We start from the raw sequence: 27,445 nt of genomic DNA on the forward strand, positions 1-27,445 counted from the left end.
CGAGAACGTCGCTCGGTCAGTTCTGCGCTCGGCGTGCAGTCTCCGCAGCGCTGGGCAGAACCTCAAGGAATGAAGTCCCTTTGCGACCCGGGCAGGTCCATTTTTTATTGCGGAATAAAAGTTCAGACCTCAGAGAGCGGAGCCGGAAGTAACTTGCTGTGGACGAGGTGGCCGAGTGGTTAAGGCGATGGACTGCTAATCCATTGTGCTCTGCACGCGTGGGTTCGAATCCCATCCTCGTCGGTCCCTATAGTTTATGCCACGTTTTGTAATCCGAAAGTAAGGAATTCTCTTATTATCTTCCGTTTGCCCACATTCAATTTACGTGTCACCCTTTCAACCTCTCTCACTAACAGGGGTTTTCGTCCCTCCTGCATTTTCCAGAATAGGCAAAGCTTAGTTATAAAATAGCACTGGACATTAACTCACCTGCCATGGAGCTGACCTGGCCAAGGAAAGAGGTTTCCACACCTTTAACAGCTGGCGCCGTGGCTTAGTTGGTTAAAGCGCCTGTCTAGTAAACAGGAGATCCTGGGTTCGAATCCCAGCGGTGCCTAAGTAGCTGCTTATGACTTTTGCTAAGACACTGGGAGAAGAGTCGCTGAGCTTCTAGGCGCTGTCCTATTGAATTGCCCTCATATCCGTCCCTCCCCGGGAATCAACACTATGTACACGTTGTTAGTCGTGATCTCCTTATTTACACCTAGCACATCATCTGTGCCTGTCAGTGCTGTGCGTCTTGGTCATTACTTTCTGCAATGCTTGGTGGTTTAGTGTTTGGATTCTGCTTGTTCTTCCCAAAGCAATTGTACCCATTTTCAAATTTTTCTACACAGGACACATCAGTACTGTGATTCTACATAGTATTATATGTCAAGACAAAAGACAACTGGCCGGTTAGCTCAGTTGGTTAGAGCGTGGTGCTAATAACGCCAAGGTCGCGGGTTCGATCCCCGTACGGGCCAGGAAGGAACACTTTTACTGATGAATTTCTTGTTACTGGAAAAGGCTTGTGGAACATTCCCAGTCCCAGAATTCTGTACATACAAAAGAGAAATGTGTTGAGGCACAGGCGAAAGTGCTAGTGTTTTCCGGGAGAGAAGTAAAGTTTAAGAGAACTGGAGCTCTTTCTGTGATATCTCTTTCTAAATCTCCTGACCATAACATGGTGGTTGCTGCAACTTAGCACGTGAACTTTTAACAGAAGGGTGCTGGGAGTTGGAACAAAGATCGTCTCAAACCAAACATGTGGCACTGATAAGTGCAGTGCGGGAAATGGGATCAGGAATGGAGCTAACAAGTTTTCCCCATCTTTCTCCACAGACAAGATGTCCAATTCCCACAGTCTCTGTCTGTTTTAGGATCTGACAAGACAATCCCTTCCCTTTCTCTTCTGGAGCACCTTGCCTCGTTTCTGTTTTCATCGGATCTCTGGGTCATATCTGTGTACTGCAGTTCCTCTCAGACCTGCTGCCTAAGAGCAGGAACCATACATATCCTTCCCTATGTAGCCTGGGACCCCCCACCTCACTCCCTGCACCAGACCCAAGATTGCTCCACGAAAAAGACGAACCCTTATTCCCATTCTTTTGGCTTATCAATCCCGGTAACGCCACACAGACACAGCTTCAGCCTTAGCAGCAGCAACACTTTAATTCCACAAAAACTCAGAAAGTCAAAACTGATTAGAACACTGCACAACAGGTGCGCTTCAAAACCAGCAACATTTCTACTGAACCCTGAGAGCAGTGACACCACTCCCAACTCACCCCTCTACCATGCAATGCATTCCTTCTAGCTCCACCCTGGTTCTGGCTGAGATGGAATGGTACCGGGCCAGTGGGCAGAAGCAGGAGGTTATCCATCCACAGGTGTGCATCCTTGTCTGCATGGTGTGTGGCCAAGGACCAAATCAAGGTCCCATAGTCCCTGGCACCTGAGATGTGGTCACTGGAGTCACAGTGGCCACAGTGCGGGCTGGGGCCTCTTCTGTTCTCCTTTCTTGATCACATGTGGCAGTCATGTCTCCTAAGCCCAAACCTGAAGCTCTGGGTTCCCAAAGACGATGCTTTAGCTAGGAAAGAGAGTTGGGGAGAACAAGGTAGCTGCAGATGGCCAACTGAGTAGAAGCTGAGCATCATCCCCTCCCACCAGGAAAACCTTTAGAACTTCCCCATATACACCTGAATAGGGCCCAGTGAGTGGACACAGGCCTGCTAACTGCATCTGAAGGAGCCTCCGATATATCCATCTCGCTACCAGAGCTCCTTGAAGAGTCCTTAGGAGCCTACTGGGCCCCGGCTTGGCCTGGCCTCGCCTCTCTTGCCCTTCTGGTCACTTGCACAGAGCCTCCAACACCTCCAGGGTGCGTCGGATATCCCGGACTTGGCGCGCCAGCCCCTGCACTGGCTGCAGAGCCCTCTCCAGCTCCTCGCAGCGCGCCAGCAGGGTGTACATCCCCTTGATGCTCATGTCCACGGCTTCGCCTAGGGAATCCACGGCATCGCGGTAGGTCTGGATGCAGCCCACGCTCAGTGCTGTCAGCTCCTGCACCGCGCCACCCAGCCCGCGAAGCAGACGGTCCACCCTGCCGCCCAGCTCACGACTCAGCCGCTCCAGGTCCCGCAGCACGTCGGGGTCGATGGGGGGTATGGCCGGAGTGGACGAGGGCGCCGAACAGAGCGGCGCAGGGGCAGGGGGCGGGGGTTGAGAGGTGCTGCTCAGACGGATCTTGAGTTGCAGGTTGTTGGCGACAAAGTGAGTGAGGTCGCCCTGGCGGCTGACAGTGCCCTCAAGCTCCAAGGGGCTGGAGATGGTGGCGCGACGCCCGCCCCCCGCGCCAGACTCTGCACCCCCTGGGGACCCGGAGCCGCCACACGCCCCACTCAGCCCATCCAGGCTGCGGCTGTCCTGAAGGCGGCTAGAAAACGATCTGCCAGCCCTGCCGGCCGCCCCCTCGTCGTCTTCCTCCTCCAGCTCAACATCCATCCCGCCGCCTCCCAAGCTCCCTCGACGGCAGATTTTTTCGGATGCAGGCTTGTCCTCGGGCGGCTCAGGGTCCTTGTGTATGGAAGGCCCGTGCAGGTCGTGCTCGGGACCCGGCGCCCCCCGGCGGCTCCCGGGTCCAGACGGCGTAACTGTGCGGCCGGGCTCGTTCTCTGGAGCCTCCCGTTCCGGCCGGTGGACGACGCTGCAGCTCGAAGCCTTAGGGGACGCCTTGGGGTGGCAGCTCGAGCCTCCAACGTTCTCGGCCTCTTCTTCCTCCGACACCCGGAAGCCTGAGGGCGGCTCAGAGGGCGTTCGGCCTGGCCCGCTGCCGAAAATCGCGGCTTCCTCTCCCCCCAGAACCAGAAGGTCCGCCTTGGGCCCAGGCCGTCCCCGGGACGACTCCATACTGCAGTTGGGGACAGGAACCAAGGAACGGGTTCGCCCCAGCTCCAGAGGCGTCGGCGGCGCCTTTAAGGGGCGTTGGTAGAGGCGCGCTGATGGGCTGCAGGCTGACACTGGTAAGGACGGAACAACACTCTGATTGGTCACGGCGACCAGGAAGTCCCGGAAGAAGAGCTGTTACCGAACAGCCGGGCACAAGTGAGAGCCAGCGGGGTGGAGATAAGGTGGCAGCAGCTGTAGTCGCCTCGCCCTTCTAAAAAGTTGAGGGGGAGGATTTTAAAGATCAATGTCCCGGGGCGAGCGGTACGAGCTGGACCTCTCAGGTACCCCGCCTGCCCGGACCCTCGCCGCTGCTCACGGGCGTCAGGCCTCGGCGCGGCAGGGCGACCACTCTCGGGAAGCCTCTCGCGGCAGCTGCTGTGCGGCTTGCGTCGCATCCGGTGGTTACTGGACCGCCGGCCATGGCCGCCGGGGGGGAGGGGGCTCCCCGCTTCTGCGCGCCTCTTCTCTGGCCCTTGGCGGCGCGGCCCGTCGGTGGCTGCTGCTCGCGGGAGCCTACGCGGGAGCTGGCAGCCTCCCTGGAAGCCAGGGGCCGGGCGGGAGCGCCGAGCCTCACCTGGGCGGCGGCGCTGCGGCGACGCAGCAGCTGAACATGTCGGCACGGGCGCGTTGCAGCTCAGAAGATAAAATAACAGCCCGCTTTTTAAACAGAGACGGTCACATATTAACAACCAAAGGAAAAGTCGGTGACTCTCTGCTAGATTTTGTGACTGAAAATAATCTAGATATTGATGGTTTAAATGGTGCATGTGAGGGAACCTTGGCTTGCTCTACCTGCCACCTCATCTTTGAGAAGCACTTATACGAAAAATTAGACGCGATCACTGATGAGGAGAACGACATGCTAGATCTGGCGTACGGGCTAACAGATCCTGGTTGGGCTGCCAAATGTGACAGTCTGGACAAAATGACTGGTCAAGTACCTGATGCCTTGTCCGATGCCAGATAATCCATCGATATGGGCAAGAACCCCTAAAATAGAATAAATAGGAATGTTTATACACACACACCCCAAGGTCCCGAAGTACTCGAGTCCTCCAGGGGCGGGGCTCCGACTCTTTCGCCCACAGTGGCCACGCCCACAATTGTTGCTTAGCAACCACACCACAGGGATAGGACTCGCGTTTCCCAAGAGAGGTTTTTTGGATGGAAATAGTATATCCTGCTTGGACCATCGGGATTGAACCTCACCTAGTTGATCAGAAAGGATGAAAACAGTTATCGGCAGAACACGAATGGTTCGTACCGTCGTCCTCAGCTCACAGACCTAGCAGATAACTATCCAGAGTGACTAACGGTGGGCAGCAAAGTGGATTTAAGGGCTTTCCTGTGCTTTTGCCACTCTGTTCTTTCTCCTTCCCCCCCCAGGTTTGAGTCTTCCCTTGGAGGATGGCATGTGGTTTTGCCACTAGGTAAAATGTTCAGTAAGTGAATGTCCTTACATGAAGATCAGAGTCCTGGTACCATTCTGATTTTGTCTTTTCCTTCTTCTTACTGGTCCTGCTGGAACCACACTGGTCTCCTCCTCATTCTTCCTCTAACAGGACAGACATGCTCCCACCTCAGGGATTTACAATTGCTCCTGCCCTTTTTTTTTGAAGCTGAGTTCCAAGAAAAATTTCCAACTTGGATATTCCTCTTTTTTCCTCCCCTTCAGGTTCTTATTCAAATGTTACATTTTCAGTGAAGCCTCCCCTTACAACCTGTTTAAAATTGTACCACTTTCCCCAGCAATTCCCAGTCTTCTCTGTCTTCTCTGCCTTTTCTCTGTAGCACTTATCACCATATGACACGCTATGTATTTTGCTTACTTGCTCATGTAAGCTCCATGAGGGTAAGGCATTTTGTCTGTTTTGTTTTCATCTGTATTCCAAGTGCTCAGAAGAGTATCTAGTATATAGTAGGTGCTCAATAAGTATTTATTAAGAAAATGACCCCAAGTCATTCATTTCCCTTTTGGGGGGAGGGCTTGAACTCATTCAAGATGTGTTTCTGTCACTTGCACCCAGATTCTTGACAGTATACCATGAGGCCAAAAGTCTACTCTAAGCTTTCCTCCCTTTCTCTGAGACTGTCATGCAATAATGGTCTCAAGACAGAGTGGACGTCAGCGGAGCCTACATTCAGTTCCCTAAGGCTGTCATGAAGCACTTGGTTTCTGTCTCTGGGACAGCTTTATCTCAAGTGGGCTTCCTCATGGTGTCAAAAGGGCTATCATTTGTCATTCTTTGGGGGTTATATTAGTCTTCTCAGGATGCTGTAACAAAATACTATAAATTGGATGTCTTTAAAAACAGACATTTCTCCCAGTTTTGGAGGCTGAGAAGCCCAAGGTGCCAGTGTTAGGCTTGCTGAGGAGGAACTCATGAGGTCAGGTGAGAAGGTAAAGGCAATTTTATTAGGACATCTGAATATAGATGGTTAAAGAATCTGAATACACATGGGCTGAGCTCCAAGTGTCGTCAGCCCCAGTGGTTGGGAGGAAGTCTCTTTACAGGGTGTAGGGAGGGAACTTTTTGGTGCCCGAGTCTGGGTTTTTTGAGTAGGAGTAGAAAGCTATTGAATTTAAGGAACAGGTTGTTGCTTCAGATACGTTGTCATGCAGGGAGTGAAAGTTGTCAAGCAAAACAGAATGTGGCTAGCGAAATGAGTTTACCTAAAAGTTTACATTCTCATGGGGGGGGGGCTCAGGAACTTTAAGCTTTCGTTCAAATCTAACAGTTAATTCACTTCCTAGTGAGGCCTCTCCTACCCGCTTGCAGACACCCACCTTCTAGAGGTGTCCTTTTGTGATGCAGAGAAAGGACATTAATCCCATCTTGAGTACCCCATCCTCATGATGTCATTTAGGCCTAATTACCTCTAAAGGCCCACCTCCAAACATCATCACATGATGTTAGGACTTCAACATATGAATTTGGAGAGACAAAAACATTCAATCCACAACAGGGGTCATTTGTCATTTTTTGGCCTCCCAGGATCTGAATCCCAACATTTGAGAACTCTTCCACCTCATTAGGCAGATCCCATCTCCCACTACAAAAGCCAGAATACCAAGCAGTTCCTTTCCCAGCTTCCCTAGTACATGACTCAGGCTCCACCGTGGTCTACTGTACCCCTTCTGCAGTAAAATTCTTCCTGGCTATGTAGACTCAAAGCCTGGTCCTCCTAGAAATTCCTGGCACTCCTAGAGAGTCTGTCAGTTACCCTGGATGCTTATCATAAGTTCCTTTTCTGCTTAAATGAGCCCAATTTATTTTGTGTTGCATGTATTGACCTTAAGTAGTATATCTTCAGCAAAATGGGTTTCCTTTGGAGCAACAAAGAATTTCAATTTGTTACATGCTGTGTAATGGCAAACCACATGCAAGTCCAGAGAAACAAAGGAGAGGAATTGCTCTTTTATGAACTTGGGAGGGGCTGTTAAAAAAAGTCTATTGGAGGAAACTAAAAGTTGGAAGTATAATGACTTTTCATTGGCTGAGTTACGGTGGTCTCACATTGGCTGAGCTGTTAGTGCAAAAAGGAAATATTTTCTCCCTCCAGTTGAAGTAGTAAGTTAATCACTTCCAGTCTGAGAGCAAGGTAGTCTCCTCCTGTAGGGGGTCAGTATTGTGTGTTGAGTGACACCTGCATGAGTTCTCTTTTCTAGCCTCCCAACTCCATTTTAGATGAGGTTTCTGTTTATTAATTTTCACCCATACAACAGGAACCCTGGCTGATACACTCCCACACCTTCCAGAAGGGGAGAAGAGAATAGCTCCTATTAGTCTTCACAGAAGAACAAGGATGCATCTTTTCCAAAAGCCCGTTAATCTCCCTTCATATCTCTTTGGATAAACTGGCTCACATACTCAGTGTAGTCACTTTGGCCGGTATAATACCATGTCTGACTGACTTTGGCCTGGGTCTGGAAGCAATCACTCTGTCAAGGTGGTACCAATTAATTGATTAGGTTAACACAATTATGCTCCTTCTGGATCTAGGGGTAGGTCAGTTCCCCCCCCCACTCAAATAGCTGCAACACAATGGGGGTGGGAGGAGAGGCTGTGGGGGAACTACCAGTTTCCACTACATTAGGGGTCAGTAAAGTATGGCCCATGGGCCATATTCTGCTTTCCACCTGTTTTTATATGGCCTGTGAGCTAAGAATGTTTTTTTACATTTTAATTTTGGGAGGTTTACTATACATTTATTTTTTTTAAATAAGAAAAACAAAAGCCAGACAAACCCAAGTTGTCCAGGCAAGTAAACTCAATTCTTTATGTCATGTCTAATATTATATTCTTCTATGTAAGTTTTTTAATCAAGTTTATTCTATATGCCTGTGTTGTCTGATTTGATTAAACACCACTTATTCATGGCACAAAAGTTTCCTAAGCCACATAAACACAAATATTAAGAAACAAATTTTTACCTTGTAATGTAGGAAAAAAACAAAAAGCTCTATTTCATGCTTAAGTGTTAATGTTCTTATATTTCAAATCTTATTGCTTAAAACTCAATGTAGCTAAAGAAATTTAATGACATTGGTCCTGTTACTTCTTGCCATATGTATTACAGAGCAAAAGTATTTACAATAATGAAGTGGCTGACACCTTTGTTTTCAAAGTATAATTTGGGACAGTTTTTTATATTTTTAAATGGTTGAAAAATCTAAAGAATATTAAATCATATAATTATATGAAATTCAAAATTTAATGTCCATAGTTTGATTGGCATACAGCCATGTTCACTCATTCGTGTACTGTCTATGGTTGCTTTTGTGCCATAATGGCAGAGTTTAGTACTTTCAGCAGAGGCCAGATGGCCTGCAAAGCCTCACTTACTTTCCGGACTTTTACAAATAAAGTTTGCCATCTCTTGCATGCAGGCTGCTGGGAAGTGGCTCACTTCCCAGGAAGGGCTCACTTCTCCTATTTGCCTATCACTGTCACCAACTGTTGGTCACTCCTGGGTGTTTGATGTGACTCATATTTCCACACATATGCATACTCTGAGGCTTTGGAATATTCTTTTCAATATTTTATAAAAATATTTTTGGTCAAAAAGGCCTGTACTACACAATAGGGTGGCTCTCAACCACTGAGACACACGAGCCAGGACAGAGGGGCATTTTCTTTTTTTTATAAGCTTAGGGTGATAAAGGTTTTTTAAAGAAAAATCAAAAGTCAAATAGCATAAGGGAAAAAGATGATACACTTGACAACATAAAACTGAAAAACTTCAATATAGAAAAACCACTCTAAACTTTCTGTTGAAAGACAAATTGCAGAAAGGAAAAAAAAAAATTGGCAAAGTATATGACAAATTAATATCCCTTGTCTTTACAAGTAAGTTAGCAAAAGACACGTAATAAGAGAAAAATGGCCAAGGACACCAGGGTTAGTTAACTTAATTTTTTATCCTCACCTGAGGATATGCTTTTATTGATTTTTAGAGGAAGGGAGAGAAATATTGATGTGGGTTGGTTAATTTAGGAGCTCAACAAAATCAGGACTCAGGCTCAAAATAGGCTGCAAATGGCATTCTAGATAGAGGAAAGAGCAAGTGCAAAGACCCTGAGGTGGAAACAAATGTGGCATGCTCAAGGAGCTTTGGTGACTTGGGGAGTGGAAAAGCCAACACACTGGAGGAGGGTGCAGGAAAGTGGGTACCCTCCATTAGTGCTGGTGGCAGTGTGAGTTGCCCTACCACTTTGGAAAGCAACTGGGCAAATCTATTGAACATTTCCTAGGCATTTACCAGGCAGGCTTAGTGGTGAGTGCAAAGGAGAAAAGGGGCAGAGCACAGGTAGGGGGAAGCCCCTGAGTTTGGAATTTTAAAAACACGTTTGAAATACTCCTGGATCCAAGAAGGAATCATAATGGTAGGTAGAGAATATTGAGACCTGAAAAATACAAAATACTATACTCCATATCAGGCCTGCGTGGTGCAATGAAATGACACTTTGATGGATGTTGATAGCTTTAGGCGCTCACACTGAAGGAGAACTTGGAGCTGGATTAGTGATCTATACGCAGGGGATTGAGCAAATTAGGCGACTTCAGGGACAGTCAAAAGACAGAAAAACACCAGAATCTGCATGAGTCAGCTTGGCTAGCATCTCATGATAATACAAACACTGGACATTGATCCTCTAGATTTGCAAAGTCCATGAGCACAGAGGATTTTTTTCTTTTCTATTCACTGTTTTATCTCCAGCCTTTAGAATGGAGCTTGGAATGTCTAAGGCACTCAATAACTATTGTCAAATGAACAAATCTAACCAAAAGCATGATGTAACTACATCAGGGTGCAGGGTCAGAATGTGTACATATACATAGTGGCAGAGGGGTAAGAGTTAAATCCTTAAACTTTATAGCAGGTAAACAATAGGTAATACCTAAAATTGAAGAATTATGAAATAGCAACAGAAGCATGTGATTTGGAAATAGATGGTAAATACTAAGAGCAAAGTAAAACAAAACAGCAAAAAGATTTGGAATTGAATATCTTGGAGTAGAGAAATGAGCAGACTGATTTTTTTAAAGAAAAAATAGCCTTATAATATCAGTTGTTTCAATCTATGGGCATGTGTAGTGGATTGCATGGTGGCCCTCCCCCAAAAGATATGTCTATGTCCAATGAACCTATGAATGTGCAGTTTCTTTGGAAAAGTGTCTTTGCAGATATAACCAAGGATCTTGAGATCATCCTGGGTTATCTGGGCGGGCTGTAAATCAAATGAATAGTGTTCTTATGACCCAGAGGAGAGACAGAGACAGAAGAGGGAAGGCCACGTGAAGATGGAAGCAGAAATTGGAGTTATGCAGCCACAAACCAAGAAATGCCTGGAGCCACCTAAAGCTGGAAGAGGCAAGGATTTTTCCCTTGAGCCTTCAAAGGGAGTGTGGTACTATGGACACCTTGATTTTGGACCTCTAGAACTGCCAGAGTAAATTTCTGTTGGTTTTAGATCACCAGGTTCGTGGTATTTTGTTATTGCAGCTCTAGGAATCAAATACAGCATGAAAAACAGATAAAACAAAAATAAGAAAATTTATTGATGTATTTCACCACATTGATTAAAAGAGCAAATAATACAGAAAAAGCATTTGATGAAAGGCAACACCTATTGATACAAAAAAACCCAACCCCTTAGCAAAGTAGAGAGAAAATAGCCCTACTTTAACCCAATAAAGGATTTTTTTAATATTATACTTAATAACAGCAAAAACTGTAATTCTTGTTCCACTTCTGTGATATAATATATATAAAATAATTGTATGTGCTGTGAAAAGGCAGCATTATACCATTCTAGCATGGTGTTAAATGTGGAGTTTTAAAATTGGGCTCCCCCACTTACTAGCTATGTGACTTTTGGCAGATCATGTGTCTCAGTTACCTCACCTGCAAAATGAGGGTAAGCCTGCCACCTGAGGGTGAAGCCTTAATTAGGAACGAGACACCATCAGTACTGCTTCTATTCACTCCTGTACTAGATCCTGACTAGAGCAGTAAGACAAACAGAAAAGCACACCTGCTGGGGCACAGCACTGTTCAGTTGCTCCAAGGCTGGCAGGGACTGAACCAGGAGAAAGACTAGAGGTCAGACAACTGAGAGCGAGAAGTAAGAGGTGGGCAGAGATTAGGCTTAGCAGAATGAAGCTGAGGTCCCCAGCACCTCCACACGCTGGGAGACAGAGCAGAGGAAAGGAAAGACAGTGGGGGCAAGGTGGCTGGGAGCTGAGGGAAGGGTGCTACCAGGGCAGTAATATAGTAGCCATCCCTGGTATCCAGCATGGACAACTCCCAGGTTCCTCCCCATGGGGGACAGCTTCCTCTCTAGCAAAGTCTCCACCTGTAAACATCTATACTCATCATTATAAAAAGCTTCAGCCTTTATTAAATAAAAAAGAGGTAGAGGACAGATAAGGAAACAGGCCAGAGACCCCTTCTTCCAACTATCCATATACAGACATACAAATATAGATGCAACTGTGTAAATGACAGGGATGATTCAGGGGGCAGACTGAAGGGCTGAAGGTGGCAGCACCCTCCGAGAGTGGGCCCGGACCCAAGGGTGGGCTGAGACCTGGGCCAGGGGCAGACGTTCTGAGGGGTTATGTTTGAGCAGCTTGGAGATGAGGTCCTGGGCTCCTACGGGCACAGAAGGGGGGAACTTCAGGTCCACCTGCAGAAGCAGAGAAAGGAGAAGAAAGGACTCATTAGCTTCATCCTGGCTGCTTTGTCCTTGACTGCCCATTCTATTTGGAGAGTTACAAAGGCCCCACAACTATGTTCTTCACACCCCTAGCCCCTGACCCCTGCAGCCAGCACAAAGCCCCAGCCAGACACTTGGGGTCAGCCCTCGCACCTTGACAATGCGCCGATAAGTTTCATTGTGTGAAGCACTCTCAAAGGGGGGGTTTCCCACCAGCAGCTCATAGCAGAGTACTCCGATGCACCACAGATCCACCTTCTCATTGTGCGTGCGCCCCTCAATCATCTCTGGAGGCAGGTAGTCCAGGGTGCCACACATTGTCTTCCTCCTGAGTGGGGTAGGGGAGTGGGCAGGGATCCCAGAGGCAAATTGCCAAACCCCAGGTTGCACCAGAGGAGTGTTCCAACCCGGTTCCGACAGGGCTTGTGGGGTAGCAGTGGGGTGAAGATATAAACCAAAGCCCCAGAGGTGGGTTTCCACACTGCCTCAGCATTTCCACACTGAGGGATATGTCTTAATATCTTAAAATAATCAGATAAGAAGGCAATATTCACCTTAGAATTAAAGGAAAAAATGGAGACAACTTGAATGTCCATCAAGCATGTCCTGCTTAAATATATCAGGTTACAACTCTACTACGCAATACAATGAAGCCGTTAAAAATGATATGGGAGTATTCTCAATGGCAAGAGGGTCCTAATATATTGAATAGAAAGTCTGGGCAACAAAACTGTGAGTCTCCTATTTTGTAAAGAGATTGCTATGTCTATGTATTTACATGAGGCCAACCCAAATGTTTCTAGGTAACAAGATTTGGAGTGGTTTTACTCTGAACATCCCAGCTGCACACCCAGGGCTGGCCTCCTGGCACACCTACCTCAGGGAGGGGGCATGTACAGACCAGCCAAAGTCAGCAATCTTCAGCTCTCCCTGGAGCCCCAAGAGCAGATTTTCTGGCTTTATGTCTCTGTGAATCACCTTCTTCCTGTGGCAGTACATCAAAGCATCTGCGAGTTCCTCCATGATCTGGGAAGGCCAATGACAGGCAGTCAGACAAGGATGGACCTCCAGCTGCAAGCAGCATCCCTCCTCCAGCCTCTGGCCCCATGCAGGCGTCCCAGGTGCCCACCCCTTCCCAACCGTGGCTGTTCGCTGCTGGTCAAAAGTGCGGCTCTTCTGCAGCTCCTTGTAGAGCTCCCCACGGGGGGCATACTCTAGAATCAAATAGATCCTTCGACGGTCATAGAAATAGTTGTAGAGACGCAAGATGTTGGGATGCCTGGGAGAAGAGACAGAGGAGGCCTCAGGCGGCATCCTGGCATAAGGAAATGGGAAAGATGACAGGTCCCATATAGGGCAAACTGGGGTCAAACTTGGACAAGGCTGGGGACACGAGGCAGGGTTGGAAGTGTTAAGGGGGAACTGGAGACAGCTCTCTGGATTCAAGGCTCTGGCTGGGATTGAGAGCTCAGTGGGGCTAAGTGGCCACAGCTGCAGAGAAAACATTCTGGATGTGGTGGGGTTGAAAGAGGAGCTGGGGGAGGGAGCAGAGGGGCTTTGGCTCAGAGGGCATTGAACGTACTGCAGATGGGCCTGAATTTCGATCTCCCTGCGAAGCTGGTGCTCCACACCCTCCTTCTCTATCTGAGACTTGAAGAGGACCTTGAGCGCCACGATGAAACGGCTTTTCTTCTCCCGAGCCAAGTACACATTTCCAAACTTGCCTTTGCCCAGAGGACGCCCAATCTCAAAGTCATCAATTGTGAAGGATCTCCTGATTAGAAAGTGGGGGAAGGCAGCTGGGCATGGGTTTGTGGGCCACCTGAGGTGTTTGGCTTCTCTCTGCACCTCAGCCCATCCCTCCCTCAGCCCCATTTCTCTTCCAAGGGAGTTGAAGATAGATCAGGCTTTCTTGCCTAAATCTCTATTTCTCCTGCCCTTAGCTTCCACCTCCCTCGTTTCCTACCTGTTCACTGTCCCACCCCCACTGTTGCCACCCCACGGATTGGGCACTTACATTAAGTTGGGTGTCCCATTGCTGTTCTGGCCAGGGGCAGCTAAGAAAAGAACAGGTAAGTTGAGACTGTCCTTTGACATTTTCTTCCCTGCACAATTCCCAGACTCTAGTCCCTTCAGGTCAGTCCTCTTCCCCTTGTCCCAGTTACCTGTGGGCTGGGCGTTGGAGCGGCTCATGAGGACAAGCGAAGATGGGGTGGTAGGGTCCTTCCGGAGGACTCTCTGTGGCAGGGTGTTCAGGCCAGATTGAGCCTGAGAAGGAGCACAGGGAGCTCTGAGGATGCCTTTGTCCCAGTGACCAGGTTGGAAAGTACTGCAAGCAGCATTTCAGCACTTGCTGCCCATCCGCCCAACCGCAGCTCAAAGAGGAACACTGAGACCACAATATTGCTACTCAGCCCCAAGAGTCTGCTCAGAACCCCGTATTAATTTATTATTAATAAACAAGCTAAGTCAGCTTAAGATAAGGAGCAAAGGACTTACCCCAACACCTAACATTTCACCTTTTGGCCCCGGCCCACATCACATTCTCAAGCATGAAGCTGTCCAATCTCTACAGTCCTGTTCTTAACTGATTCACCCAGCTCTCCACCCCAGGGGGCAATAGAAGGCTGGGGTAATGAAACATCCATAATATAAGGGGTTTTAGCACAGAAACATTCTCATAGTCCCCTAAAAATCTCAGTCTATTAAGGCTTAGATAAGGTCCTTGAGACCTTGAATGTTCAGCAAATACTAGTATTTACCCCTTTGCAACAGGCTTTGGGGACACTGAGGGATTCTCCGATGGCCTTGGACCACTTCTCACTTTCAAATTCTGGGTAATACATAAAACTTTATTTTGGGAGTGACCATTGTAGAAGTGACAATGGTTTCTCATTCAGCCCCTGCTCTTGACAAACTCACTCAGTGCTCCATGAGGGGGGGAGCTGGTAGACAAGGGGAAAGATGGACCTTCCAGGATACCCAAGCCCTACAAATGGAGCAAAGCCTGTGTGATTCCTTCCTTCTTTAGCCAAGAGAGGAAGAAAGCCTCAGTGTCCCTAAAAACCTGTTCCCAGTGATATTAGTATAGAATTTACAAATAAGCAAGTTGAACAAAATAGAGTCAAGAAATAGACCCACATAGATGTGGGAATTGAATATAATAATAAAGGTGGCATTTCAAATAGGAGGGTAGGCTCTTCAATGAAAGGTGTTGGAACAAGTGGAAAATAAATCTACTTAGATCCTTATCTTACACCAGTCATTAAAATAAATTCCAAATTATTAAGCCTATTTCTTTCAGGACAAGGGCTGGGAATCATGGCCTGACGGCCCGACCCTGCCTGCTTAGTCACAGTTATCATTTGTATATAAGCAAGTACGTTCAGCCCTGCAGAGGCAGGTCCTCACAGGCTGGTCAGATTCAAGTTGGCAGGATGTGGCTGCAAATAATAACCAGACCAAATTCTGCCAGTGAACTCTTGGAGCTAATGGAGAAGGAAGTGCTTAGAATATCTCCCTCTGCTGGATCTCAAATCTCCAAGCAGGAACTCACCATGGGGGTGGGGGAAGGGTAAATGGGAAAGCCCTTACCGTGTGGCGGCCGTAGGGCCAAGGGAAGGCGTTCTCCTTCTGAGTCATCCTTAGAAGGAAAGAGGGAGGAGAGCTGAGCTAAGAAGGGAAACAGAGCGGTAAGAAGCAGAAAAAAAGAGAGAGCGAGAAAGGGAGAGGTCCGACCGATCTAGCCGAAAGCGATTGCCTGGGGCTGGTGAAAGGGAGCAGGTCAGCACACTGGCCCCGACGCCCCCGCCCTGCTACACGCCCCACCCATTTCCACGACCCTCTGCCCTTGAGAGCTCAGTAGCCGGACGAAGTGCGCGCGGAACCACCCAACGGACCCCCCGACCTGCCTGATCACCAGCCCTCTCTCGGCGCGAAAGGAGATCGGCTCACCCGAGGCCCGTGGCACAGCCAACCTCCAGGGAGCTGGCAAACGACTGAATCGACCCGGCCGGGCCCCCTCGGAGGCCTTTTCAAATCTCCCGCCCTGGCCCTATTGGCCGAGCGCGCCGCCCATGCTCAATTCTCATTGGCTGTATGTCCCGTGACGTTGCCCACGAGGGGCCAATGGAAGAGGCGGCATGAGAACTACCGCAGGCTTGGGCTCTGGGTTAGAAAAGTTGCCCTTATTCTCCAATCAAAAATTCTCATGTCCTTTTTTTTAAAAAAAAAATTAAATCTGTAATATAGCTGGAATGTATCCTTGTGTATGTATGAACTAGGGTCTAACTTTGTTTTCTGCCAGATGGAGAGCCAGTTGTGCCAGCATCGTTTGTTAAACTACACGGTTCCCAGTGGAATTTAAATGCTACCCTTGATATACGAAGTCATCGTCGGTACTTGGACCTATTTCTGGACTCTCTTCTGTTACACTCTTTGTTCGTTTGCTTGTGTGTTTATTCTTGTGTCATTACTATTTCGTTCCTTGAAGTCTTCGCTCACATCCCTAGTAGGAATTTCCCACCAGCAGACCTTTCTCTGCGTCTCCTGATGAAGGCCACATTATTTGGACCCACTCTCGCTTCTCACTATTCTGTCAGGCTCCCTTCTTCTCTGCTCCTTACAACCCCAAATTTCATTATTGGGTTAAATAAATACACTTTGGGACCGTCTATGAAATAACTGGTAGATATTTTAAATAGTGTTGCCTGTCCAGCACCCTTCCTCTTTCTTCAAATAACACTCCAACTTTGCCTGTCTCCCCATTCTGTGTTGTCTGTTTCTGTTGCTGCCAACTCCAAATCCCTAACTTGACTGTATGGACATTGGGGCATAATGGAGGGCCAAGGGTACACATTCATTCCCTGAGTGATTCCCACTTCCTGAAAGTACCTAGAGTTTTGGGAGAAGGAAGTTGACCCTATCCCAGGTCCCAGAGCGAAACCTGTTTGATTTACACCAGTCAGCACCTTTTTATTCAAGATCATCCAAGATCATGGTCATTGATTCAGGGATAAGCATGTGACCTAAGGGGAGCATTGCGTGGGAATTTTAGAATTCTCCAGAATGCTGAGCAGAAACTCCTTTTCTCCTGATGGAAGTGGACAAGGAAGCATGCAGCCTGCAATCCTGCTGCTGGTGCACCTAAAGGAAGCAGCCTGAGAATGAAGCTGACATTGCAGAAGGCAGATGAGAGACCTGGGAAGAACCTAAGACCTTGATGATATTGCTGAGCCTATGGATTCCTATTTCAGTACTTTTCTTATGTGAGTCAAGGCCTCCTTCACTAATGCATTGAATTAAAGTGTTCTGTTATTTGCTGTCAAAACCATACTAACTGGCACACATCTGCAGGTTGAATGTTGCAAAACTGTTGATCATTTTGATTTACAAAATATGAATTTCATATGTGTCAAGCAAATATAAATCAAAGACATCCTTATGGATTTCTTGATCATTTCACGACGTTTTTGGCTGCAAGTGACAGAAAACTCAGTTAACAGTAGCATAAACAATAGAGAGCTATTTTCTCTTACATAACAAAAAATCAAAAAGTAGGTAGTTGGTTCAGGAACTGAACAATGTTAGAGATCTGGATTGTCCTCTGTGTGTGATTCTCTTAACATTTCCCTTATGATTGCAAGGTGGTTGCCAACTGTCTGTCTCTTTTATCAGGAAAAGCTGAATGAAGCCTTTCTAGAAGTACCCAATAAATTTCTGTTTGGCCAGAATTGTGTCACATGACTACTGCAAAGGAGGCTAGTAAAGTGGACATCTCTTCCAGACACAACAGTTAAAGAAACAAATGGTGGTAGAAATAGGTGTGTGCCACGGTTACTTACAGTTTCATTCTGGGGAGCCCATGATTGATTTAAAAAGTCAGAGACTTGTGCATGATGAAGTATTTATAGAGATACGAGGATCATGGCCACACTGTTGCCATTTGTGAAAAATCATTATGCTTCTGGAGATTTTTGCTGAGGGTAAGCCCAACTCCACTCCCCAAGATCAAGGAGCCTGCCAACTGCTTGCCTCAAAAGCCTTCCTCTTTAGGTAACCAGAAACCCTGGGCTGTCGCCTTGCTAAATCATCAGCAGTTCTCAATTCCAGCACACAAATTCTGCAAAAATGGCTAGGTGATTGTCTGTCTCCGTCTTGGCACACGTGACCCAGTGACCACTCTGGCAGAAAGTGGGGCATGGGCCAGAGAGCAGAGCAGAGAGGAGGGTGAGGCATGGATTCCAGCCTGGGCAGGTGGGCGTCTGCTGGTGCGGGTGACCCAAATTCCTCGTCAGCAGTTCAAGCCTTTTACACTAACAAAGGCACTATTCATTAAGGAAAGAGATGGCAAGAAAGAAATTTCCCACTAGGAAAGATAAGGTCTATATCTTATCTTTCCTATTGTGCTGGACTGGATTTTTTTGCTTTTGTTTTTCAAATATACTGGAGGCAGCAAAAATGCATGTGGCTCTGGGCTTCTAGTGACTACTGAGAAGTCTTGAGAAGGTAGCATTTGTGTTTAATACCCTTTTGTTCTGCTTCAAGTTGGCATGGAGAGAACATCAGAGATGATTAAAACATAAAAAGAAACTTTGGACTGAAGTTGTGAATACAAGAAGGCAATAATAGAAACAATAATTAATTTAAGAAGAAAACAAAAGGAAGATTGCTTTTGCTTGAAAAAGTAACATAGCCTTTTAGACAGCAGTACATTTAGTTGTACTGCTATGGAGAACCTTTAACCCTGAAACTGGAGTTTCAGGAATTTATGTCATGGACCTAAATCAGAAGAGGCAAAGAAATAAGAATGTACAAAGATGTCCATGGTAACATTTTAAATAATAAGAAAAAAGTGCAGACAACTAGACAATCAAAATGTCTACCTTTAGAAGACTGTTTAATACAAAGATTGTTTAATACAGTAGTCCCCCCTTTCTAGCAGGGAGAGTTCCAAGACTATCCCCCAGTGGATGCCTGAAACCATAGGTAGTACTGAATCCTGCACAATAGGAAATAACGACAAGAAAAGGATTTTACATGTCCAATACAGACGCAACCATTGTAGGCCTAACTCCATAGTGCACGTCAACAAAATTGTAGCTTTCTACCCCCCGAATATTTTCAATCTGCAGTTGGTTTAATTTGAGATGTTAAACCTTCGGATAGAGGGCCCACTGTATATGCTACCTACTACTTAGTCACTTAGTAGCCGTCTTGGTCATCAGATCGACTGTTCCCATGTTGCAGAGTTTGTGCTCAAATAACCCTTATGGTACTTAATAATGGCTCCAAAGCATAAAAGTAGTGATGCCAACAATTCAGATGTGCCAAAATTAAGCTGTAAAGTGCTTCCTTTAAGTGAAAAAGGTATGTATGTATGTATAGAAAAAAACATAGTATATACAGTTGGCCCTCCATATCCACGGGTTTCGCATCCATGGATTCAACCAACTGCAGATTGAAAATATTAAAAAAAACACACGTTATGTTGTTGCTGACGTGTATTATGCAGTTAGGCCCAAGATGATTGCATGGTTGCATCTGTACTGAACATCTACAGATTTTTCCCCCCTGTCATTATTTCCTAAGCAATATAGTATGACAACTATTTACAAAGCATTTCCATTATATTAGGTATTATAAGTAATCTAGAGATGGTTTAAAGTATGTGGGAAAATGTGCATAGATTATACACAAATACTACAGCATTTAAAAAATTTTATTTATTTATTTTTTTCAAGAACACAGGGGTTGTAAGTTTAATTTCAGACAAAATAGAATCCATAGCCAGAATATCATCTAGGATACAATGAGTAGAATATAGTCATGAACATATATATATATTTTTAAAAATTTATTATTTTAAATTTATCTTTATTGTTGAAAGTATTACAGGTGTCCCATTTTCCCTCCCCTCCATTAATCCCCTTTACCTCCCTCCCACCCCTCCCCAGCTTTCCCCCCCATTATTGTCTGTGTCCATGGGTTATGCATATATGCATATACTGTAACTTCTTTGGTTAATCTCTTCCCCCCTCCACCCCCCTTCCCTCTTTCCTCTGAAATATGATCACCTGTTGCATGCGTCAATGTCTCTGGATCTATTTAGTTCATCAGATTCTTTTGTTCATTAGCTGCTTCTTAAAGAAGACCCTTCAACTTTTCCTGTAGTGCTGGTCTGGTGGTGATGAACTCCTTTTGCTTTTTCTTATCTGTGAAGCTCTTTATTTTACCTTCAATTTTAAATGATAGCTTTGTTGGGTAGAGCAATCTTGGTTGTAGTTCCATGTTTTTCATCACTTTGAATATTTCTTGCCACTTCCTTCTGGCCTGCAAGGTTTCTGTTGAGAAATCAGCTGACAGTCGTATGGGTTCTCCCTTGTAGGTAACTAACTGCTTTTCTCTTGCTGCTTTTAAGATTCTCTCTTTGTCTTTAAACTTTGGCATTTTAATTATGATGTGTCTTGCTGTGGCATCATTGGGTTCCTCTTGTTTGGGACCCTCTGTGCTTCCTGGACTTGTAAGTCAATTTCTTTCCCCAGGTAGGGGAAGTTTTCTGTCATTTTTTCAAATAGGTTTTCAATTCCTTGGTCTCTTTCCTCTCCTTCTGATCCCCCATAATATGAATGTTGGGCCTCTTGAAGTTGTCCCAGAGGCTCCTTACACTGTCTTCATATTTCTGGATTCTTTTTTCTTTTTGCTCTTCTGGTTGGGTGTTTTTTGTTTCCTCATGTTCCAAATTGCTGATTTGATTCTCAGCATCCTCTACTCTACTGTTGATTCCCTGTAAATTATTCTTCATTTCAGTTCATGTAGCCTTCATTTCTGATTGGTACTTTATTATGTCATTGATGATCTCACTAGTTTCCTTAATAGTCTTACTAAGACCCTTGAGCATCATTATAGCCATTGTTTTGAACTCTCTATCTGTTAGCTTGCTTGGCTCCATTTCATTTAGTTCTTTTTCTGGAGATTTCTTCTGTTGTTTCATTTGTGACATATTTCTTTGCCTCCACATTTTGGCTGCTTCCTGGCCTTTGTTTCTATGTATTAGGTAGAGCTGCTATGTCTCCTGGAATTTGTAGAGTGGCTTTGTGTAGTAAGTGTCCTGTAGGGCCCAGTGGCTCAGCCACCCCAGTCACCTGAGCTGGGCCTCCTAGGTGCTCCCCTGTGTGGGCTGTGTGCACTGTCCTGTTGTAGTTGAGCCTTGATTGCTATTGGCGTCACTGGGAAGAATTGACGCCCAAGCCAATTGGCTGTGAGGACCAGCTGCAACTACAGCCAAAGAGCTGCTGTGCTGGACTCCCCTATGGAGCAGGATTTACTTCAGTGGAGCTTTGGTGTTCACTGAGTGCACCCCTTGAGTGTGTCCCTCGTGGATGTGGTAGGATTATAATACAGTGTGGTCGAAGCCGACCACTGGGTGCACTGTCCCTGGGGCCTCCTTGGAGGTGCAAAGTCAGCCTCTGCCTGCACCCTGCCTAAGGCTGCCCAGCATGAGCTATACATCAATCCATAGATGACTGCTACTTGTGCTGAGCTTGGAGGTGTCCAGGAGAGGCCAAGCTATGAACCAATGCAGGCTACCACTAGCGCTATGCCTGGAGATACTTATCAAGAATTATGGGGCACACTGAGGCTGGCTGCTGCTTGTTGGAGAGATCTTAGGAAAGTCCTAAGCATGGGGCTATAGAGGTCACTTGCATAGAAAAGTCATTGGAAATGGGTTGCATGAGCTTGCAAGCAGGGAGGGGCGGGGTCTCCTGGAATCACCACAGCTGGGCGAAATGTGTGAATGAGGTTGATGGAGATTCAGATAGGGCACCAGCCTGCCAGCACTGTGCGGGGAGGGATCATCAAAGGAACAATGGCTTCTGCCAACTCTTCTGTCTGGGAGAAAGCTGCCCCTCCAGCTTTCACCCTGATTCCAGGCAAGTTAGCTCCTTGCTGAATGTCCCAGGTTCCTTTCAAGCTGCTGCCCAGCGCTGCAGCTCAGAGGGAGTGCGTCTGAGTAAGTCCGTGCACTGGCCCTTTAAGAGGAGCTGCCTGGTCTTACTCAGCCACAATCCCCTTTGGTTTTTACAGCCCAAAGTTGTGGAGACTTCTCTTCCTGGCACTGGAATTCTGGGCTGGGGGGCCAGATGTAGGACCCTTTGCTCCTCTGGGAAACCTCCACCAACCAAGATACCCCTCCATGCCTCCGGGTTTTAAACCTTGGCACCTGGGTGTGGGGCCACAGCCACCACCTCCGGGATTCAGCCCAGATTCCACCCCGTATCTCCGCCCCACCTACCAGTCTCGATGCTTCTTCAGTTTTCTGGTTGTAGGAATTCTGTTCAGCTGGATTTCAGGAGGCTCTGAATGATGGTTGTTCTGTAGTTTAGCTGTAATTTTGATGTGGTTGTGGGAGGTGGTGGGTACCATCATTACCTGCGCTGCCAGCTTATCTCTCCCTGAACATATTTTTAGCTAATGAGGTATCCTTAGCATAAATAAAGCAAAAACTGACATAACTACAGAAATAAATAAGTAAACCAACAACAAATGTAGGTGGAGATTTTAACATATTTTTCTGAGAAATTAGATACTACGGGAGAAATAAGCAAAAATGTTTGAAAAAATACAGGTAATATTCTCTGGCTTATATATAAATTTATGCTCAGCAAGGAGAGAAATAAATATTCTTCCTAAGCACACATGAGATATGTTTTAAAAATTGACAATAAACTAGTTCATAAAGAAAGGTTCAATAACTCTTCCTGTTCAGTTCCATGGAGAATATATTGTCTCACCAAGCCCGATGCTGCTAAACAACCATTGCTTAAAAAGGAGCTGAGAAGAACAGTTACGAAATTCTTAGAAAAGTGAGGCAGAGCTAAGTCACCTCTATACTTAGGATTTGTGCACTTTCTGTATGTGTGTTATACTTCAGTAAACATTTACTTGAACTAGATATCACCCAAATTTAAAAAATGAAATCCCATTGGAGTTTTGGTGGGGATTCCATTAAACTTTACAAGTAATTTGGAAAGAATGAACATGTTAAAAAATTAGCATTTAATTTTATTTACTACTACAGCATTTTATATAACCTTGAGCATCTGAGGATTTTGGCATCCAAGGGAGTCCTACAACGAGTCCCCCTCAGACACCAATGGAAAACAAAGGGCTGATTCACATCCCAGCAGGACAAAGTGGGTGGCACCAGAGTTTATTAAGCTACTCAGAACTGTGGGCAATTTAAAACATGAATTTTTAATTTCTGTTAATTTTCCATTTAATATTTTCAGATCACAGTTGACTTCAGATATCTGAAACCTCCCTCAGAAAGTAAAACTGTGGAGAAAGGGGAACTACTGTAGTTTACAGAGTTCATAGAATTTTAGGTGGTCATTAAAATTATAATTATAAGGACTATGGAATCATATTTCTATTACAATGATAATTTAAAATACTGGGGTGCAAGATTATAAACATTAGTGGAAGTTAAATTGCCAAAATTTAAAACTGGTTTAGCACAATGAGTATAAATTACTATTACTTTAAAATTGTTCATTATTGCTATATTCTTTCCAATATGGAACATTTATTGACTCCAAATACATTTTGTAAACAAAAATGGGGGACCATTAACAATTTCTGTTAGAATACCTGAAATATCTATGAGATTAAAGGTACTACTATTGTAATTAGTTGATTTGATGGAAACAGTTAAGATGAAAATAAAAGTTCCAAAATTTGTATTTTAGGAGAAAATTCAGACACTTTAGGAAAGAAAGTTACAGTAACAATTAGGTTTATATTTTTCTTATCTAATAAAATCAGTTTTACAATGAGGTTTATACAATATTTTTCTTAACTAATAAGATCAGGTTTTGTGGGGGTTTTTCTTTTGGGAAAAAGGTCACTGCAAATTTATGAGATACTGAAAACACCTGACTTTTGTGATCATGACGCGACTCGAACATTGCAGACTTCTCAACTGCAACCAGATACATTACCACTGCGCCACCAAACCTGTGGAGCAAGGAGTTTTGACGGGTCCTGAGAACGTAAACATTGTAAGCAATAAGGGGCGGAGTCTACCCTCAAGCCCCGCCCCTACGGTTTCGTGGGCTTGATTCCCGGAGCCGCAGGTGGGCCACCTGCCCGCGCACATAGGACTTAAACCTTCTCCTCCGGAGAAATTGTGCTTAAGCACGCTTAGATTAAGGCCCAATTCTTAAACCTTGAGACACATTGAGCTCATGCAATATAGAAGCTGTTTTATGTCTTTGAGATTTACTTCTGGGGATCATAAACCCATTATGGCGTCGCTGCAGTTCTGGCACCCTAGACGAATTTTAGATTTAATCCCGGCTCTGCCAGTGACTCGAAGCGCCATTACCTAGCCTCCCTTTTCCTAGGTTTCTCGGCTGTAGACTGGGTATAACCACGGTCTCTCGTGGGGTGGCTGAGGCGCACCAGCGGTGATGGGAGCCGAGCTTCTCACGCGTGCGCGCTCCCAAGACAGCGCACGTTGCTTGGATCTCCGCCTCCTGTCCTCTCTTCATTGGGCCCCGGTTCGGCCGGGTAATTACGTCACAAAGGCCGCAACCGTAGGGGCGAGTCTAAGCGTTAAGTACCTCGGAGAGAGGGCGGTTGTCGTTGGCGTTGGTGGTATAGTGGTGAGCATAGCTGCCTTCCAAGCAGTTGACCCGGGTTCGATTCCCGGCCAACGCAAGTCCTTTTTGAAACTTTTTCCCCTACGTCCCTGGGACCGGGCCCGGCGCCACACGAACTGGCCAGCGCTCCGTGACCCCAGTGCGACGCGCCCCTCACCTCTTCCCATCGAAAGGTCGCACTGTAACCTTCGCTCGGGATTGCGGGCTCCGCGTGGAAAGCCCTGCCAATCCACAGGCCCGAGAAAGGGGGGGCGAAAGGAAGCAGAACACCTAGGCCCGACTCCCTGGCTGGTGCGGGACGCGGGCGAAAGCTGCGTGCTCAGTGTCAAGCGGAGACAGGAAACGCACGCTTATGTCTAGGACAAGGCACCTGGCAGGAGGCCAAGGCCCCAGGAGGGATTACGCGGGTTGTGTCGGTTTTGTGCTGTCGTCCCTCTGTGTTTGCAAATTTATTTCAACGAACACGTCTAATCATACTGAACGGTGAGGATAACGACTAATACACATAGAGAACGGTCATAATAATGGCCAATTTAGCCACAATGCAGTTTACTTGAAGTAAGACGTACACTTGAAATTTAGAATGTGAGCTTGAGAGTTAGGCCAACTACTCTTCTTTTATTTTTTTTTTAAATAGGAAGTAATATATAGCATTTTAATTTAATATATACACCACCACTGGATTTTCTTTAAATATCAAGTTAAACCTGTTATCAAGTTTCAATTAGTTGAATGGAATTTTGCAACACTGGATTATTTTTCAGCATTTCAAAGTACACTATCTGTATCATTTGGCCATAAAATTCCTTCTCCTTAAAATTATGTTCATTATATTTTTTATTACACTTTATTCTCCTGATTCTTCTCTTAATTTTATCCAAAAAAATAAATTTTTTTTTTTTGCCTTCTACGGTGTCTGAGCTTTTCCTCCAATAAGCAATAGGAATGCCTTAAACGTAGGTGCTTCTCAAAGTTGAAAGCATGGTATTCTTATTCTTTCTCTATTCTATCATCCCTCCTGTGACAATTTTCTCCATTCCCATCATAGGAGCTATAAATTGAATGACAACAAAGTCTGGTCTCTTCAAAGTTAAATTTTATCCCTAACTAAATGTTCATGTTTTTACTAAAACTCATTTCTTTTTTTATGCTCCTTCCAGTTGATGATATCAGTCTACTTTCAACAAAGCAGAAATAAAACTATGATAACAATATTCAGTTTCCCCATGTCTCCAAACCTAAAAGGACATCTTTAACCAAATCCCATAAATACTACCTCTGAAAGGCCCTTTTTATTATTTTGCTTCCCTTTTCACTGCTACAGAACACTCATGTCTACTCATTCAGATTATTAAAAATGTTTTCCCTGCCCCCAATTTATCTCAAAATCTTTCTTCATGTGGGCACTGATAACTTGTTGAAGTGCAGATATGATAATGTTATTATCTGGGTAAAAACCAGTTTGATTACCTGTTGTAAACCTCTCAGCATAATATTCAGTGCCCTTCAAACTTCAATACCAACTTACAACCTGAGTCTTGACTTTCAAAAAATTCCCACCTTATCAAACTTGCTCCCATCATACTAGTGACATGGACCCTTAATTCTCCACAACATTTTCCCACTCTTGCCTTTCCTGATAGTGACTCCATTCCTGAAATGACATTACTGTCCTACCACTGAAACTGTATGCATTCTTAAAGTTACAGGACAATTAGCTCTCTAGTTTGAACTACTTTTCTCCTTATCACACTCTTTAAAAACTTCTCTGTAAGCACGCCTAATACAGTCTTTTTGTATTAGTGGTTTTACCTTAAATTAAACTACTATTCATTTTAAATTTTAATAAATTATCAATATATTTATCTTAGTTTTACTCTGAGTATAAATGATATAAGCAATAGTTTTCCTTAAAAGACTTTTTTTTTTTTAACATAATGGATACTATTTTTGTTTTTTGAAACTCAAATTCACTTTATAAACTACTATAAACAATTACAGATTAACCTTTTAATTGCAGCTTTCTTAAAAAGTTGTCGGATTTCCATTCTTCAGGAGATATTTTCATCAGTGTGCTGTTCAATTCGACATGTTAAACTTTCTTCATTATTAAGAACTTCATACATATTAGTGAGATTGCCATTCATTGCTTTTTCGACTTTTTGAAAAGATTCAGGAAGGAAGACTTGCTAGACTAAAAGCTGACGTCTTTAAAGGCATGCAACAAGAATATTCCCATAATGATTGTGCAGAAATCACTAAGAGTACCAATGACATCATCAAAAGGCATATCCTGCCACCCCTTAAAAAGAAGAGCTGAAAAAGTTAAAACTAATGTAAAGAAGACATGGTAGTCGCGACGGAAATTTTGAATATGTCCAGGGCCCTGTTCCTGTAATTGATCTGCGTGCTCACACAGACTGCGGGACTCAGCAGAGCTCAGGGGGTGTTCAAGCACAGGCTTCTCAGCAAACAGCTCTTCGATAGCAATGCTTAGGCCCTTAATACAGGAGACAGAAAACACCCCGATCACGGAACAGATTGTTATGTACAGAGAATGTTTGTCTGTCCGTCAGGAAGGTTAATATAAGGACACAATGACCACAAGTGTCCCAAAGACCACAAAATCTGGATCCTCGTGAGACATTTCATTTAGTCTTGATCTGCCTTTTCTTTTGGAGCACGAATGACCATAACTGTAGATCCTAGAATACTTAGCAAACATCCAATTTTCCAATGAAGATTAAGCCTGTCATTTAGAAGGTACGAAGAAAGAATGGCACAAGGACGCTGAGAGCTTCGAACGGAGTCTCTAGGGCTGCTGGTGCAAAGGCTTACGCAGCACAGTTGGCCACCTCACTCCCAATTTACCACAGGACAGATAAATGCAGGTGCTGGAGGATATCAATATGATGCAGTGTTCAAATCCCACTTGGCAAGCCCAGGGAGAGGCTTTCCCTCCGCTATCCGGCTCTGGTCACCTCCGCACACACCCTCACTGAGGCCACGCGCGCCTCTCCAGCGCAAGGTGCCAGCGTGGGGGCTGCAGTCTCCTCCAAGGAGCAGCGCTGAGCGCAACTTGCTCGCGACAACCTCCAACCCCTGCGGCCTCAGGTACCAAGGA

At 45.4% G+C, this 27,445-nt stretch overlaps 2 protein-coding genes and 2 pseudogenes across 5 annotated transcripts in view; 1 reads left to right on the forward strand and 3 right to left on the reverse strand.

Moving 5' to 3' along the window:
* Positions 1-2,334: 2,334 nt before the first annotated feature.
* On the reverse strand, positions 2,335-3,393 carry BORCS6 (BLOC-1 related complex subunit 6; the record flags this gene model as incomplete). Its single annotated transcript, XM_081162684.1, has 1 exon — positions 2,335-3,393. The coding sequence occupies one exon, from the start codon at positions 3,391-3,393 to the stop codon at positions 2,335-2,337; it is 1,059 nt and encodes a 352-aa protein (XP_081018810.1).
* Positions 3,394-3,676: 283 nt separating this feature from the next.
* On the forward strand, positions 3,677-4,426 carry LOC308568848 (adrenodoxin, mitochondrial pseudogene; annotated as a pseudogene). The gene has a single exon. The product of its transcript is annotated as an adrenodoxin, mitochondrial pseudogene (transcript).
* A 6,046-nt stretch (positions 4,427-10,472) lies between these two features.
* Positions 10,473-15,685, reverse strand: AURKB (aurora kinase B). 2 transcript variants are annotated; one of them, XM_081162685.1, is made up of 9 exons: positions 15,611-15,685; positions 15,251-15,299; positions 13,822-13,924; positions 13,674-13,713; positions 13,239-13,430; positions 12,797-12,935; positions 12,534-12,682; positions 11,810-11,984; positions 10,473-11,626 (listed from the first exon to the last, which is right to left on the reverse strand). In XM_081162685.1, the coding sequence occupies exons 2-9, from the start codon at positions 15,296-15,298 to the stop codon at positions 11,453-11,455; spliced, it is 1,020 nt and encodes a 339-aa protein (XP_081018811.1). In that variant the 5' UTR covers position 15,299; positions 15,611-15,685; the 3' UTR covers positions 10,473-11,452. The 2 variants fall into 2 exon arrangements, with proteins under 2 accessions (XP_081018811.1, XP_081018812.1); XM_081162686.1 differs by having other exon boundaries at positions 15,251-15,328; positions 15,611-15,669.
* A 10,661-nt stretch (positions 15,686-26,346) lies between these two features.
* Positions 26,347-27,445, reverse strand: part of LOC308568849 (magnesium transporter NIPA2 pseudogene) — a 1,620-nt pseudogene continuing 521 nt past the window's right edge. The window contains exon 2 of the transcript in view: positions 26,347-27,180. The product of the transcript in view is annotated as a magnesium transporter NIPA2 pseudogene (transcript). The remainder of the gene's footprint in view (positions 27,181-27,445) is intronic.

Source organism: Miniopterus schreibersii (assembly GCF_964146895.1).
Source record: "Miniopterus schreibersii genome assembly, chromosome: 16".
NCBI classification, from domain to species: Eukaryota; Metazoa; Chordata; class Mammalia; order Chiroptera; family Miniopteridae; genus Miniopterus; species Miniopterus schreibersii.